General features: G+C 37.4%; 1 protein-coding gene across 4 annotated transcripts in view; it reads left to right on the top strand.

Annotated features, from left to right (window-relative positions):
* Positions 1-16139, top strand: part of TMEM161B (transmembrane protein 161B) — a 56686-nt gene that overhangs the window by 13270 nt on the left and 27277 nt on the right. For 3 of the 4 annotated variants that reach the window (XM_016186354.2, XM_060201143.1, XM_007518976.3), the window contains exons 2-3: positions 350-453; positions 13743-13826. In XM_016186354.2, the coding sequence (XP_016041840.1) occupies positions 350-453; positions 13743-13826 (188 nt within the window). The remainder of the gene's footprint in view (positions 1-349; positions 454-13742; positions 13827-16139) is intronic. The other variant, XM_060201144.1, reaches the window with a different exon arrangement.

Raw genomic sequence — 16139 nt, 5'->3', positions numbered from 1 at the left:
ATGTCTGGTTCTTTCTCTCTCTCCTCCCATCTTTCTCACTAATAAATAATTTTTTTTTTTAAATGTGTTGAGTAAATTTGGAGATTTTTCTCTTAAATCACTGCTTTTCATTTCATTTTGATACTGTTAAATGAACATCTCTTGGGAATAGAGCTTACAGTGCATACGCTAAGTAGTTTATACTTTTGACCCCTGTAGGTAAGGCAGTATTTTAAATTTAGGCATTTTGTAGTTCTGAATACCTATCAAAATCTCCCTTAAAGTATAATTTTCAATTGGTATAAAAAGTTTTCCAGCAATGTCCTCAAATCTGAATTAAATATCAGTTTTGGTTTTTTCTTTTACACAGGGCGTGATAGGTATACAGCTGGTTGTTACCATGGTGATGGCCAGTGTCATGCAGAAGATTATACCTCATTATTCTCTTGCTCGATGGCTACTCTGTAATGGCAGGTAAGGAAAGAGCAGACTGATTGTGACTGGTACTTTCAAAGCTCTTACTTAGTTTACCAGGCTGGTTACCTCCCTTGAAATTAAATGCTCATTCCTATTTTCTAAACACATGACAGAAGGAAGTTAAGAGAAATAGCCAAGTTCCTTATTTATTTTTGTTGAGGACTTTCTTATTTTTCACAAAAGTCCAAGTATCAAGAATCCAGTTCCCCCACTCCTTGGCCAATAAAAATGTCACATGCTTTTTCTAGTTACTTAAAAAATTGTCAGCACGGGAGTGGGAATATAAATTGAAGTGTTTAAATGTAATCGCTGTTTGAAAAAAAAATGAGTTACAACATATATGCTATTGTAACTCCTGAGAATTTGTTATAAAATGGGGACTTGATTTACTGGAAACAATTTTAAGCTTTAGTTTAACAAAAAAGAGCATCAAGTTATTTTGTAGAATGTTAATTCTTCCTTCTGTGCAATAAGCTTTACAAAGAAGCTTAATTGTTTTGCTTGAGTGTGTACAAGAAATGGTGTATTACACCAAAGCAGAGGACTCTGGGAAAGGAGGGGAGGAAGAAGGTGGAGTGGGAGTTGAGATCCTGGGGCGTGATGGTAGAAAGGGACCTAAGTTGGAGATAAGACATCTATCATGGGGAGATAAGAAATTGTGCCTGGGGGCCAGGGTGGCGAACCTGGTTAAGCACACACATTACAGTGCGCAAGGAGCTGGGTTCAAGCCCCTGGTCCCCACCTGCAGGGAGAAAGCTTCATGAGTGATGAAGCAGGGCTGCAGATGTCTCTCGTCTCTCTGTCTCTCTCTCCCTCCACCCCATCTCGATTTCTCTCTGTCTCTATCTAATACATAAATAAATCTTTTAAAAAAATAAGAAATTGTACCCATGTATCAACAACTGTCCTGTAAAACATACCCCTCCTCAGTAACATGATTTAAAAAGTTGTGTACAAAAGCTTTGTATCAAAAGAAGTCAAATATAGGAAATAATAGTGACACAAAAGCAAGAAGTGAGTATAATTTTATACTGCAAAATTAAGTATAATTATGAAAGGTAAGTTCCAAGTTTAGTTTTGTGAATATAGTTTTATCTATGTTTATTTTCTTTTGTTCAGATTTTTTTCTTTTTAAGATTTTATTTATTTATTCATGAGAAGTGATAGAAGAGCGAGAAAGAACCAGACATCACTCTGGCACATGTGCTGGCGGGGATCGAACTCAGGACCTCAGGCTTGAGAGTCCAAAGCTTTATCACTGCTTCACCCCCCAGACCACTCTTTTGTTCAGATTTTTTTGAGAGTAAAAAGTAATGGAACTCTTTGCCCCCTTCTAATGCCCTTATATATTATAAGTCAATAATAAGGCTTTAATTGAGGACCATTCTATCAACAAAGTTTTAATTTTCTCCATAGAATTTTCCCATTTTATTGAACAATAATTGAAACATAGCACTCTATATTTGTCAAGGCATTTAGCATAATGGTTTGATTTACATAAATTTTGAAATGATTACCAGGGTAATCACAGTAGGTTCAGCTAACATCTCATATAGAAGCACTAAGAAGAAAAGGAAAACAAAAAAGTTTCTCCTTGTGGGGAGCTTTTAATTTCTCCATAAGATTTGTTTTCTATTTTGCTTATTTATATACTTTCTGTTTTTCCTTCTAATTCAGTATTTAAGAATGTAAAATAGTATTGAACATTAGAATTTTTTGGAATGCTGGTATGCACAAACATGCATAGAATATATGAGAATGACTATTTAAAATCGTATATTAGTAAACTAATGAGTAAAATTTGAAACCTGTACGTTATTTATAAGTGAACTATAAAAAACTAAAGTCATCTATAACTCATTTTTACCTATACGTTATGCAATTTTGCTTAGTTTTCTTGCTCAGCAAAATTTTTCCCATAGATTATGGAAGAGTAAATATCAATGTATATATAGTTCTAAGTAAATGGAATCTGATAAACTAAATAGATAATACACATTATTGTTATTATTTCATTTTTATTTGTTTATTTACTTATTTTACCAGAGCATCGCTCAGCTTTGGTGGTATAGGGAATTGAATCTGAAACCCTTGGTGCCTCAGGCACTGAAGTCTCTTTGCATAACCATTATGTTATCCTCCCCAGCCCAAATAATACACATTAAAGTGCCTATTTTTTAATGAAAATTGCACATTTCTAGACTCCTGTATGTGATGTTTTCAGTGAAACTTCTGGATCTCTGTTGTTTGTAAATATCTTGGTAAACTTGTCATATTTTAATCTGAAGGCAGCTTACCATGTACTTACAAAACCTACTGCCCATTTCCTTCTACAGAAAATAATTTTCATCAGAAAAAGCTTAAACTTCAAAGTTTGAAAACCATACTCTCTTCTTTTTGTTAATATTGGAATAAGGTAGACTATTTAAAATCTTTACCTTTTTGACAAGTAGGTACCATAATACCCAGTTCATGTAGGGGGAGCTAGCTCAGCCTTTAAGTGACATTGAGTTGATATTTCTGTTGTCTGGACTTAATTTGCAAGCAGATTAATTAATGCTGTCTCTAATGTCAAATCTGTTTTCAAAGATACTAATCACTGTTTCCTAGTGATAGTTACTGTTCTGCTGGGCTGTTTTGTTTCCCCCTTCCTGTTTTGTTGTTACTTTACAGTTACCTATCTTTCTTTAATGTTAACTCTGAAATCTTTAGGTCATGACAGCCAGCTGCTGAATAGCGTTGCCTAACTCTGCTGAATGAGATCATTGATGTACTTTTTTTAGGCTAGGATATTTACTCTTTTACCATCCTTTTGCAATTTTCTTCTTCTAGCGTTTGCCCTTCTTCCATAGCCAGTCAACAGGTCAGGTTGAAAGCTGTCAGGAGCTTCTTGTTGCTGGCTTTGAAAGTGACTGGGATCCATGTGGATTCAGTCGGCTAGGAAAGATCGTCAGTTTCCCCAGTGAATAGGTACTCATGGGATGCACCACGAGAAGGTCGATCCAATGCATCCCTTTTGCAGTAACGAAGCTGTATTGTTTTAATGTGAGACAATCTGAGAATCCCTTCTTAATAGAGCCTATAAAATATTGATGAGAAACTATAAGTATTGAAGAGCTGCATGGTGCTACTGAGTTGAAATCAATATTTGAGATCATTCTTTATTACCTCTAAAATAAAGTACTCCTTGAGAGGAGCTACATTGAATAAAATAACTATTCAAACTGTCCTAGTGAGTAGATGTATAGGTTAATCATGAGTGTGGCAGGAGAAACTTTTGAAGTTTCTGGAAATACTGTCTTTACATATAGTTATAGTTGTACTGTATCTTTAGATTGTGTGTGTATATATGTATGTTTTAATAATGTAAATATCTAAAGTAATAATGTAAATATCTAAAGTTGCCATTTTTGACAAGTCCATGCACACTAAGAGAGGAGCTCAGCCTTTTACTACAACAAAAAGTGCCGCTTGGATGGAGGAAATGAAGAGGCGCTTGACTGTTATTTTCATTTAACGCATATAAGACTGCTGTTTTCCTCCGTAAGTTAATATTCCAGGGGGATAAGCAGTCTTTTTTATAAATCATCAACTCAAAAAAATAATAAATTATCAACTCATGGATATTTGTTTGTTATTTACATTTAAAGATTTGTTTTCAAGAGAGCAGTAGGAACTGAGAAACATCAGAGAGAGCATTGTTCAAGCTTATTACAAGCACTAGGGATTGAATTTGAGACCTAGGGGTTCAGACATGCAAGTCCAGGATGCTTTCACTGCCTCTCTCCCCAGCCCCTTGTTGATTTTTAAATATATTGTGGCTGGTATTGAAGATCTCTACTTTCAGAAAGATCTGCAGTTTTTAATCTTGGTTTACTTCCATCATATTCTTTCTGTAATGTTTGAAAACTTTCTCCTGACACCATTTTTTATTTCTGGTACCTCACTTTGGTTTGTACAATCTAGATTAAACAAGAAAGGTATGCTGTAACCTCTGAAAACTCACTCTTTGAATTTTATGAACAAATTCTCATTGAGTTTCCTTAGACCGAAATTAGGGTCAACTGGAGAAAATGGTAATTTAACACTTTGGCTGACGTTCAACTGATGACTGATTCTAGGCTTCTGTTCCTCCTCCTACTTCAGAGTAGCAGATGTTATTGTTAGGTGCTGTGCCAGATGGCAAAAGATCTTCATAAGAGACTGTGGTTCAAGTCAGGACATAGATGCATCATTTCTGACCATTCCATAACCTTGTCACTAGTTCTGGGCAAAGCACAACAAAAGTGAAAGCAGGCTTGGTGTCTGGTCCTTCTCTGCTGCAGTTGATACTGTCTCAATTTTTACAAAGGAGGTAGCATTTTTATTTTATTTTATTTATTTGTTTTCCCTTTTGTTGCCCTTGTTGTCTTTTTATTATTGCTGTAGTAGTTGTTGTTGTCGATGTCATTGTTGTTGGATAGGACAGAGAAATGGAGAGAGGAGGGGAAGACAGAGGGGGAGAGAAAGACAGACACCTGCAGACCTGCTTCACCGCCTGTGAAGTGACTTCCTTGCAGGTGGGGAGCCAGGGGCTCGAACTGGGATCCTTATGATGGTCCTTGCACAACTTCGTGCCACGTGTGGTTAACCTGCTGCACTACCTCCCGACTCCCGGAATCATGTTTTAACTTCCTTAATATTCACATACTGAGAAATGAGAGATCCAGATGTCTAGCACTGGAAGTCTGGTTTATAATCAAGTATTTATTTAATTTATGTCTTCTCACTAATCCAAAACCTTATCCCTGTGTCTGTAAGAAGGAAAAAAAAAGGTGGCCACTTGGAGCAGTGGATTTACTATGTAGTTACTGATCCCCAGCAATAAAGGTTACCCTGGTGGTGAAAAGAAAAACATTTTTTTTTCTAGAAAATGTCATTACCAATAGCTTTTCTTTTACTTACTTTTTATATGACTGCCAGATTTTGCTGAAGAGATGTCTGCTTTAACAAGAATTAAGTAGCAGTGTCTCCTCTATTGATAACCTGTGGGTATATTTTATAGACTTTGAAAAGCTCAACTGTGAAGAGTTCAGTGCTCCTGTTCCTCCTATTCCTACCCGCACTCTTACCCCCACCCCAAGAAAAGTGAAATGATGGACAGTTTGTTTCTCTGTACCTTTGGTATAGACTACTTTTTTTTTTTTAATTATCTTTATTTATTAGATAGAGACAGCCAGAAATTGAGAGGGGCGGGGGTGATAGAAAGGGAGAGAGGCAGAGATACCTGCAGCCCTGCTTCACTACTCGCAAAGCTTTCCCCTTGCAGGTGAGGACCGGGGGCTCAAACCTGGATCCTTGAGCTCTGTAACATGTGCACTCAACCAGGCGCGCCACCACCTGGCCCCTAGACTACTTTCTATAATATAAGAAGCACTTACTTGCTCAGAGAGGCTGAAGATGTTAGTCTTTGCCATGTCCTACATACCACTGACTTGTAGCCAAAGTGTTCTCGATTGTAATTCAAGTTCCTTTTTGTTTTGAAGTTTGCTTGGCACCTCTTTTCATGGAAAGGTAAGTGGTAGGTTACATTTTTTGTACATCTGAATAGTGGGTTTTGCATGAGGAGTAGAATTTTTGCTTTTTCTCTTTAATAGCTTCCTTGCTGAACCTACTTTCCGCTTTCCTGAGTGTTCAGCTCAAACCTTACCTACTTTTCTCTGTCACTTTATCTCTTTCCCTAGGCTTTCATTTTAGTCCTATGTCCCTTATTGAAAATACATTATGGTCAGGCTTATTCTGATAAGTTTCATTAGTTACACACCTTCAGATTTCATTGTTTGCATTCTCTTTGCCTGTTTCCTTTCTCACATGTTGCCTGATGCAATCTTGCAAGTTCCCTTTAGTGAAAGAAACCTACTATTCAAATGCACAGTAGGTGGGACCTGTGGCCTAATGGAAAGAAAGGTTTAAAGTTTGAGTTACTATCCTTACGGAATGCTTTAAGTCCTTGCTCTCCTCACCTCAACTATTTTAACATCTAGTTCCAGAATGTTATATTCTATTAAATTTTCCAGTAAGAGAATATATGACAGACATAATTTTAGGTACATATATTGAACACTCTTCTAGGCTTTAAGTGATACTTGTTTTTTAAGTTTTTTTTTTTTTTTTTTACTTAAAATTATGGAGATTGAGAATAAAGACCTATGTTATGTGGTCCGGAGGTGGCACAGTGATAAAGCTTTAGATTCTCAAGCATGAGGTCCTGAGTTCGATCTCCGGCAGCACATGTGCCAGAGTGACATCTGGTTCTTTCTCCTTCTGTCTTTCTCATAAATAAATAAAATCTTAAAAAAAAAAAAAAGACCTATGTTACATATCTTAGAGAAGAGTTTTATATGATTGTGTACTTTTATTTTAGCTTCCTGTCAGTACTAAGCTTTTCTGTACTTGTTCATGTTCAGATTTCCGCATGAAGAAAAATTCTGAAAATTTTTACTTCTAGAAGTTTAGTAAGTGGTTTGCTTTAAATGATGTAGCCTACTATTCAACTTTTTTGAAGGACTTAAATTGATACATATTTTGTGATTCATATTTCTCAGTATTACCAGACTGCTGTATTTTATATAAGGCTCATTCAAGAAAATCATTGAAAATTTATTTCAGTAATTTAGGGAAATATAACATAAGTTTGGATCATTATCTGAGTAATACTGATGACCTTAACAAGTGAACATAAGTGTAAAAGTCAAGTGTAAAAAGTGTCACAAAATACGGTTTAAGAGTTTCTGTTTTTAGTGTAATCCTGTTAATATTTACTGTTTGTTTTTAAGTTATTTTATAGGTATAGTACATGTATACTTTGTATAAAAATATGGTGAATTGATCAAAAGAAAAACTAAGAGGTAATAAACTGTATTCCATTTCGTCAAAGACAGTCGCTGTGTAAATTTTGTTTTATTTCCTTCTAATCCCTTGTTCCTGTTTTTCCCTCATTATTGTGATGATATGATATGTGCAATTTTACATCCTATTCCCTTTGATTAACAAACATATTAACTTAATGCATTTTTCTCTAAGTTGTATTAGCTGCTACATAGACTCCCAAGCAAATAGTTGTTTATCTGTCTTCCAAACCTTTATGAAAATGGCACAGTGCAGCAGTTGTAAGCAGATTGCTAGTCATTTTGCTGAAATAGATACGTAAAGGAAAAGACTAAAAATAAGGACACCAACTTGTAGTCGATGAGAACTGTAGTGTATGGAATCATACTGTACATTGGCACTCAATATTGAAGAAACTCGTGTGGCTATAAATCCAGGCTTTACTTTGAAATCATAATCTTGGACCTTAGCTGGATACTTTATACTGCCTGGCTGTTTCTGAATGTTCCACTTCTTAGCCATCTTTTTCTACTCAAATGACTTTTGCTGCTTCAGTTTTGTCTTTCTCTTCAAAATATTCAAATATATACGAATGTAGTAGGTAGAGACAAATTGAGAAGAGAGGGGGACATTGAGAGGGACACCTGTAGCACTGCTTCACCACTTGTGAAGCTCCCCCTAGCAGGTGAGGACTCGGCGCTTGAACCCAGGTCCTCACACATTGTAATGTAATGTAATGTAATGTAATGTAATGTAATGTAATGTAATGTAATGTAATGTAGTGTAATGTAGTGTAATGTAATGTAGTGTAGTACAGTGCAGTGTGATGTTATGTATTGTAATATGCGCATTCAGCCAGGTGTGCCACTGCTCACTCCTGCTGTGACGTCATTCTGAGGTCTTGAAACTAGAACCCATCGCTCATTTTCATACCATTATACCTACAGCCTTAGTTAGACATGTGACATCTCTTAGTTTTTATATTTCTGTATATTTTAATTTTGCCCTATGGAGGAAATGCCTGTCTGTCAGGACCCAGATCTTAATCTGGACTATGTTTCTTTTTTAAAAAAAATATTTACTTATTTATTCCCTTTTGTTGCCCTTGTTTTTCTATTGTTGTAGTTATTATTGATGTCGTTGTTGTTGGATAAGACAGGGATGGAGAGAGGAGGGGAAGACAGAGGGAGGAGAGAAAGACACCTGCTTCACCGCTTGTGAAGTGACTCCCCTGCAGGTGGGGAGCCGGGGGCTCGAACCCAGATCCTTACGCTGGTCCTTGCGCTTGGCACCACCTGTGCTTAACCTGCTGCGCTACCACCCGACTCCCTGACTATGTTTCTTTTGCAAAATCCCTTCTTTTTGACCGAGATCAGACGAGATCAGGCGTGTTCAGGGTGTTATGGCCGTAGACCCCCTCTTCTTAACTATTAACTACGTATTTATGTTTGATTATTCCTGTTAATGTACATATTTTTTCGAATGAGCATCCAGTAAAGTTTTCAATTTCTTTATTTTTTTATCTTTATTTATTTATTGTATAGAGGCAGCCAGAAATCAGGAGGAGGGTGTAGATAAAGAGGAGAGAGAGAAAGAGAAACACCTGCAACACTGCTTTGCCACTTACTTACAAAGCTGTCCCTCTGCAGGTGGGGACTGGGAACTTGAACCTGGGTCCTTGCGCACTGTAACATGTACGCTCAACCAGGTGTACCACCACACGGTCCTTCGAGCTTCCACTAAAGAGGCCACCACAGCAAAGTGACGACCCTAAGAATCACAGAGTAACAAAAGACATCTTAAAATTGAATTAAATTTCTCTCCCCTGCTTTGAGATCATTATTTCATAATTAAATCTAGACATCATGCCATGAATCAGGAAACTTTGCATGATCTGTCCCCTTCATTGACCCTCATGTCTTTTCCTCTGCATGTAGCACTGCTACCTCACTGACACCTTGATTATTGCAATAATCTGCATTCGTTTATATTTTTGTGCTTTGGACAGCTTGTTCTGCCTGGAATGTTCTTTTCCCTTTCCATTCTTTCCGCCTTTTAGCTTCCTGGGCATATATCATCTTACAGAGGTTTCCTCACTTAGGACTTATCTCTTATTCTCATCACTTAACTACATTGTTGTGGTATGACAAATTACAATGTTTCTTTTCTTATTTTATTTTACTTTAATTCAGTTTTGCCCCAAGTAAAATATAAATTACAGGAAAGTGAGAACTTTGACTTCATTGTATCTCTATTGCTTACCAGAATATCAAACAATTGTAGGCTCCATAAGTGTTGATGAATGAGTAACAAGTTTGAAATGAAGTGGCCTTTAAAAACACTCAGTGTTCTTAGATTCCTACTTTGAACAATAATTGTTGCAATAATTGAAGATGGCCTAAATTGTACAGTTTATAAACCATTTTAGAAAATGAATTCACAATAAGATTAGGCAAATTTTGTGTATTTAAAGGGAAAATGAATCTTAGAAAGGGATCCTAAGGGCTTTAATGTATTTCTTTATTATAGGGTTCTAAATGTACCTGAAGTTTTTCTCTACTAAAAAAAAGTTCTTTCACTGATTACTCACTGTTGTTTAAGACTTAAGTCATGGATATTAGTACTTCTAGATGATTTTGTTTGAGTTATCTTAAATGTTGTGTACTCATTCTCTTATCATTTGTAGATTCTCCATTTTCCTTTTTAAAAATATTTATTTATTATTGGGTAAAGACAGAAATCAGTAGGGGGAGTGGGGATAGAGAGGGACAGGGACAGAGAGACACCTGCAGCCCTTCTTCGCTATTCCTGAAGCTTCTCCCTTATAGGTAGAGATCAGGAGCTTGAACCTGGGTGCTTGCACACTGTGACATGTCTAATCAGCCAGTTGCACCACTGACTGACCCTGATTCTATATTTTCTTTTTTTTTTTTAAAGTTTTTTTTAATTTATTTTTATTTTTTATTTATTTATTCCCTTTTGTTGCCCTTGTTTTATTGTTGTAGTTATTATTGATGTCATTGTTGTTGGATAGGACAGAGAGAAATGGAGAGAGGAGGGGAAGACAGAGAGGGGGAGAGAAAGACAGACACCTGCAGACCTGCTTCACTGCCTGTGAAGGGACCTGCCTGCAGGTGGGGAGCCGGGGGCTCGAACTGGGATCCTGACGCCCGTCCTTGAGCTTAGCGCCACCTGCGCTTAACCCGCTGCACTACAGCCCGACTCCCCGATTCTATATTTTCTATTTGCTTCTTTACTTACATTTCTTAGTAACCCCTAGTTATATGCTTGTGGTACTTTTAAAAGTCGTTCATCAGTATATGCAGAGTAAATACAGATTTGAGTAGCATGGTGTCTATATTCCCAGTAGAGGCCTACTTGATTTTACCTTTCCTGTTGTCAGCAAATATCCTGTTTTGGCCCGTTTATTTTTAATATTTATTATGAGAGAGAGAAACAGAGCATCAGGTCTGGTACATTTGATGCTCGGGGGTTGAACTTCAGACCCAATGCTCATGACTTCTGTGTTTTATTATTATTATTATATTTATATTTATTTTTCCCTTTTTGTTGCTCTTTTTTTTATTGTTGTTGATGTCGTCGTTGTTAGGACAGAGAGAAATGGAGATAGGAGGGGAAGACAGAGGGGGCGAGAAAGATAGACATATGCAGACCTGCTTCACTGTCTGTGAAGTGACTCCCCTGTAGGTGGGGAGCCGGGAGCTGGAATCGGGATTCTTATGCTGGTCCTTCTGCTTTGCGCCATGTGCGCTTAACCCACTGAACTACTGCTCGACTCCTGACTTATGTGTTTTATCCATGTATCACCTCCCAAGCTACTTTTGGAAATTAGCGCCATGTTTTTCACGCCTCACCACTTTTTGTCAGTGACTTTGCTATTTAAAGTATCCCTTAAGTTCAGTGTTAATGTGTTGTCTAGTATTCCCAAGTGCAGGACAGGCCTTAGGAAGTAATTTTGCAAGAATGATTCAGAGAACTGAGAAAAGTAATGTGCTTGAGATAATAGATATTCAGTAAGCTTTGTTCAAGTATGAGTTACAGTTCTGTCAAGCATGATTTATTTGTTTTTATTTTAATGAGAGTGAACGGGGAGGAGTAAGAGAATACCAGAGGATAGCTCTGGCACAGTTAGTGCCCAGGGATTGAACCTGGAACCTCACTGATTTTTATTTTTTAATCCACCAGGACCATTTTTGCCTGTGTGATCCCATTGCTCTCAGCAGACTTTCTTTTTAAATAATCTTTTCAACTTTATAAAGAGAAAAAGTGACAGAGAGAGGTACTACCACACACTGTCCTGCTATTCATAGAGTTTCCCTGTGCTGTGCTGGTACTCCTGCATAGTGCCAGGGGCAGAGACTCAGATCCTAATACATGAGAGAGTCTGTCTTACCCACTAACCACTCTCCTGGTCTCTTATTTAAAATTTAAATATTTAAAATTCCCAGTGTGCCCACCTTGAACTCTACTATCCGTAGTCTGTAAAAAGAGGAAGGCCATGTTCAGTGGGGAAGCAAGTACAGAAGCCAGACCTTCCACCTTCTGCACCCTATAATGACCCTGGGTCCATACTTCCAGAGGGATAAAGAATAGGGAAGCTATCAGGGGAGGGAATGGGATATGTACGGAGTTCTGGTGGTGGGAATTGTGTGGAATTGTACCCCTCTTATCCTTCTTCTTCTAGCGTTTGCCCTTCTTCCGTAGCCAGTCAGCAGCGTCAGGTTGAAAGCTGTCAGGAGCTGCTTGTTGCTGACTTTGAAAGTGACTGGGATCCATGTGGATTCAGTCGGCTAGGAAGGATCGTCAGTTTCCCCAATGAATGGGTACTCACGGGATGCACCACGAGAAGGTCGATCCAATGCAACCCCCCTCTTATCCTATGGTCTTGTCAGTATTTGTTTTATAAATAAAAAATTAAAAAAAAAGAAGAAGGAAGGAATAGAGGAATTGGTGAAGATAGATCTGGGAAATAAGACACTGGTCAATTCATCAAAGACTGGAAATTAAATCACAACCCTGTGTACATAGTTGCACCATATTACATGTTTTAGCTTTAATAGAATTTTCCAAAATGTATGAAGATGAGAACAATATTAAATGAATTCCTGTGTTTTCATGCTGTTGGTCATACTTGTGTCATTTGGTCTCCCTTCATCTCTTGTCCCCCTAAATTATAATTTTGTAAGAGATCTTGCTATTTTGTTCATGGATATCTCTGTGTATATTTGTAAAGCACACAAACTTTTATAAGAAACTTACTATAGTTAAACATTTAGTAATTTCTTAGTTTTATTGAATAATGATTACGCAAATTACCCATCTTGCAGTATTAAAGAGAGACAATCGGTTTTTAACACTTTGAAATCACAGGGATTTTTTTTTTTTCTTAATCTAAGTATTGGAGGCCAGCAAACTAGCACACTTGGATATTGTGCTGCTTTGCCATGTGCTCACTTCAGGTTCAAACCCAGCCCCTGTCTCTTTGCTGTTTCAATGTGGTCTATTCCAAGTAAAGCATCTGACAATTATAGGGCTATGGCTAAAGCCCTAGGTTTATTAGTTCACTTCCTGGTGAAGCCCTTGAAAATGATTTAAGGAGCTGGGAGATAGCATAATGGTTAATGTAACAGACTCTCATGCTTAAGGAGCTGAGGTCCAATGTTCAGTCCCTAGGATTACCATAAACCAGAACTGAGCAGTACTCTGGGATTGTGCTCTCTGCCCATTCCCCCCCATATCAATAATTAAAATAGAGTAAATAATATATTAGAAAAAGGAAATGACTTACACAGGCATACACCACATAAGATTTTAATTATGGTTCAAAAGAAAAGATTTTAATTATGGAAAAATAACTAGCGGGATCAGAATGCATGAGATAAGTCTCCGGGGCAAGGCTGGGAAATTAGTTACAAAGTTTTACCTGAGAGCAAGAGAGAAGGGCGCATTAAAGTTATTAACTGCACAAAGGTTGAAGGTTAGAAGTAGGCAAAGTTTAGAATTTAAAGAATAAAGAAGCAAATTAATGAAAACGTGGAGAGAGCATCATTAAAAATAAAATTCAGTTTCAAAATTTAGTTTACTGGCACACAAGAAATCCAGAAGAGAGATAAGATATTGAGAATGAGCAGATAGGTGATGGGGAGGGAATACATATATATCAGCACTGCCGCTTGACAGAAATAGACCTACAGAAATAGCTTTGTAGGGTCTAGCATTAGTAAGTATTTGGCAAGTATATTCACATCTAAACCTTTTAAATGTATAAGCAATAGTATGTTTTGATTTTTGTTACCTGTTTTCTTGGTATCTTCACCTAAAAATGACAATCAGTAAATCATTGTGAAATAAATAGATAATTGTTTTAACTGTTTATTTAAAATTATTCTTTTTCTTAGTTTGAGATGGTATCAACATCCTACAGAAGAAGAGTTAAGAATTCTTGCAGGGAAGCAGCAAAAAGGGAAAAGCAAAAAAGACAGGTAAGTTATATTATGGAACTTAATGAGGTATAAATATTTTACATACATGGTATATATATATATGAACATTTTTTGTACTTCTAAGAAACATTTATCAGCTGTGCCATATAGCTGATATCACAACAGTTTTTTTTTTCTTCTATTTTATTTTATTTTTTTTTAGAGAAAGAGAGGGGAAAGGGAACCATAGCATCACCTTGGCACATGTGATATCAGGGATCAAACTTGAGACCTTGTGCATGAAAACCCAACACCTTCTCTACTGCACCACCTCCCAGGCCACTCCAGCCAATGATTTAAAATATCGACTCATGAGTGGGAGAGAGCTAGCTCTCCAGGTAGAGTTTACACTTTATGGTGCGCAAGGACTCAAGATTGAGCCACCAGCTACTAACTATATCAATGCACTGTGTACAGAGAAGCTTCACGAACAGTGGAGTTTGCTGTGATTTCTCTGTCTTTGACCCTCCAGGGGTGCAGGTGAAGTGGGGGTCAGGGTGAGGGGAGGGGTATTAAATTGGAGCCAGCAAAATAGCACCCTGGATAGTGTGCTCCCTTTGCCATACACGTGACCCAGGTTTGAGCCCAGCCCCAACCACACTGAACAAAGCTTCAGTGCTATGATGTCTTCTCCTTTGTTGTGTTGTTGCTGCTGTGATGCTGCTATTGTTTTGTTTGTTTCGATTGTTTGTGTTTTTGTAAAGCACTTACTCAACTCAGGGGATTGAACCTGGGACTTCAGAGCCTTAACCACTCCCTTGCTTTCCATCCAAGAAAGTTAGCTTGGAATGAATGATAAAGCCCTGGCAACAAAAACTGTGTTTAACTTTATTTTTCATGTTAAGTTGTTGGAACAGGGTTACCATATTAAAATTTAGTTGGATATTGTTTGGAGAGACCCATAACCATTTCTTTATATTCTAACTTATTTGAAGGTGTCAGCTGCTTTGGGCTGTTTTCCAGATTTGTCATCATTCTGTGTTTATGACATTGGACAACGAACGTCACCTGATTTTTGCCTATTTCCTCATTTTTGAAAAATAAAGTAACTTCTTACTTGACATTTAACTGCTGAAAGCACATGTTAACAATGTGCAAGAATGTCTCTCTGTCTCCCTAACTCTCTGTCTTCCTCTTCCGCTCAATTTTTGGCTAACTCTATCCAAAGATAATAATAAAAAAAATTTTTTAAATGATTTTTTAATAGTTTTTATTTACTTAATCCCTTTTGTTGCCCTTGTAATTATTGATGTCATCGTTGTTGGATAGGAGGGAGGAAAGGAAGACGGGGGAGAGAAAGATAGACACCTGCAGACCTGTTTCACTGCCTGTGAAGCGACTCCCCTGCAGGTGGGGAGCTGGGGGCTTGAACTGTGATCCTTATGCCGTTCCTTGCACTTTGTGCCACGTGTGCGTAACCCACTGCGCTACTGCCCGACTCCCTTAAAAAATGATTTTTAAAACTATTCCACCATGCTTATTCATGACTACAGTTTTCAACATTTATAAAATTTAGTTATATATGCTATTGTTTTATAAACACGTCTCATGCTTTGCAGCCAACTTTATTTTTATAATTTTTTAAAAATATATTTTTTGGATAGAGACAGTCAGAAATTGAGAAGGAAGGGGGAAATATAAAGGCAGAGAGACACCTGCAGCACTGCTTCACCACTCGCACAACTTTCCCCCTGCAGGTGAGGCCCACGGGCTCGAATCTGGATCCTTGTGCACTGTAACATGTGCGCTCAACCAGGTGCACCGCCACTCAGCTAAATTTATAGTTATTTTACAGACTATAAGTGCCATGTACTGAGAGCCAGGCTGTGGTGCTTATGGTTGAACACACATGTTACCATGTGCAAAGCTTGGTTCTCTGCCTGCCTAGGGAAAGTTTCACAAGTGGTGAAGCTGTGCTGAATGTGCCTCTATCTTCCTTCCCCCTCCCCCCCTTTTTTTTTTTTGTTTGTTTCTTACTATCAATATAACTCAGTGTCTCTCTTCAGTTCTGACTTGGCTAAAGCTACCCACCTCTTTGTGTGTATAGATATGCCTACTTATATATTTCAAAAAGAAATGCATTTTGTTTTTCCTTGCTTTTACTCTTCTGTTTAAAGAAAAGCATGCTAGGTTGTCTTTAGATCTACAGAAGAGAGAGAAGAGAGAATAAGTGAAATGGGGTGAAATGCTAAGCTAGCAACCAAAGTAATATTTCTAACACTAATTTAGGAAACTCCCTTATAATTTGTATATTCATATAATAATTTGCATCCAAATTTTGTAGTACTCTTAACAAAAGTGCTTTTGAGTACT

This window comes from Erinaceus europaeus, chromosome 11 (assembly GCF_950295315.1).
Source record: "Erinaceus europaeus chromosome 11, mEriEur2.1, whole genome shotgun sequence".
Classification (NCBI taxonomy): Eukaryota; Metazoa; Chordata; class Mammalia; order Eulipotyphla; family Erinaceidae; genus Erinaceus; species Erinaceus europaeus.
The sequence above is the reverse complement of the archived record's forward strand: the minus strand, read 5'-3'. Positions and strand labels throughout refer to the sequence as shown.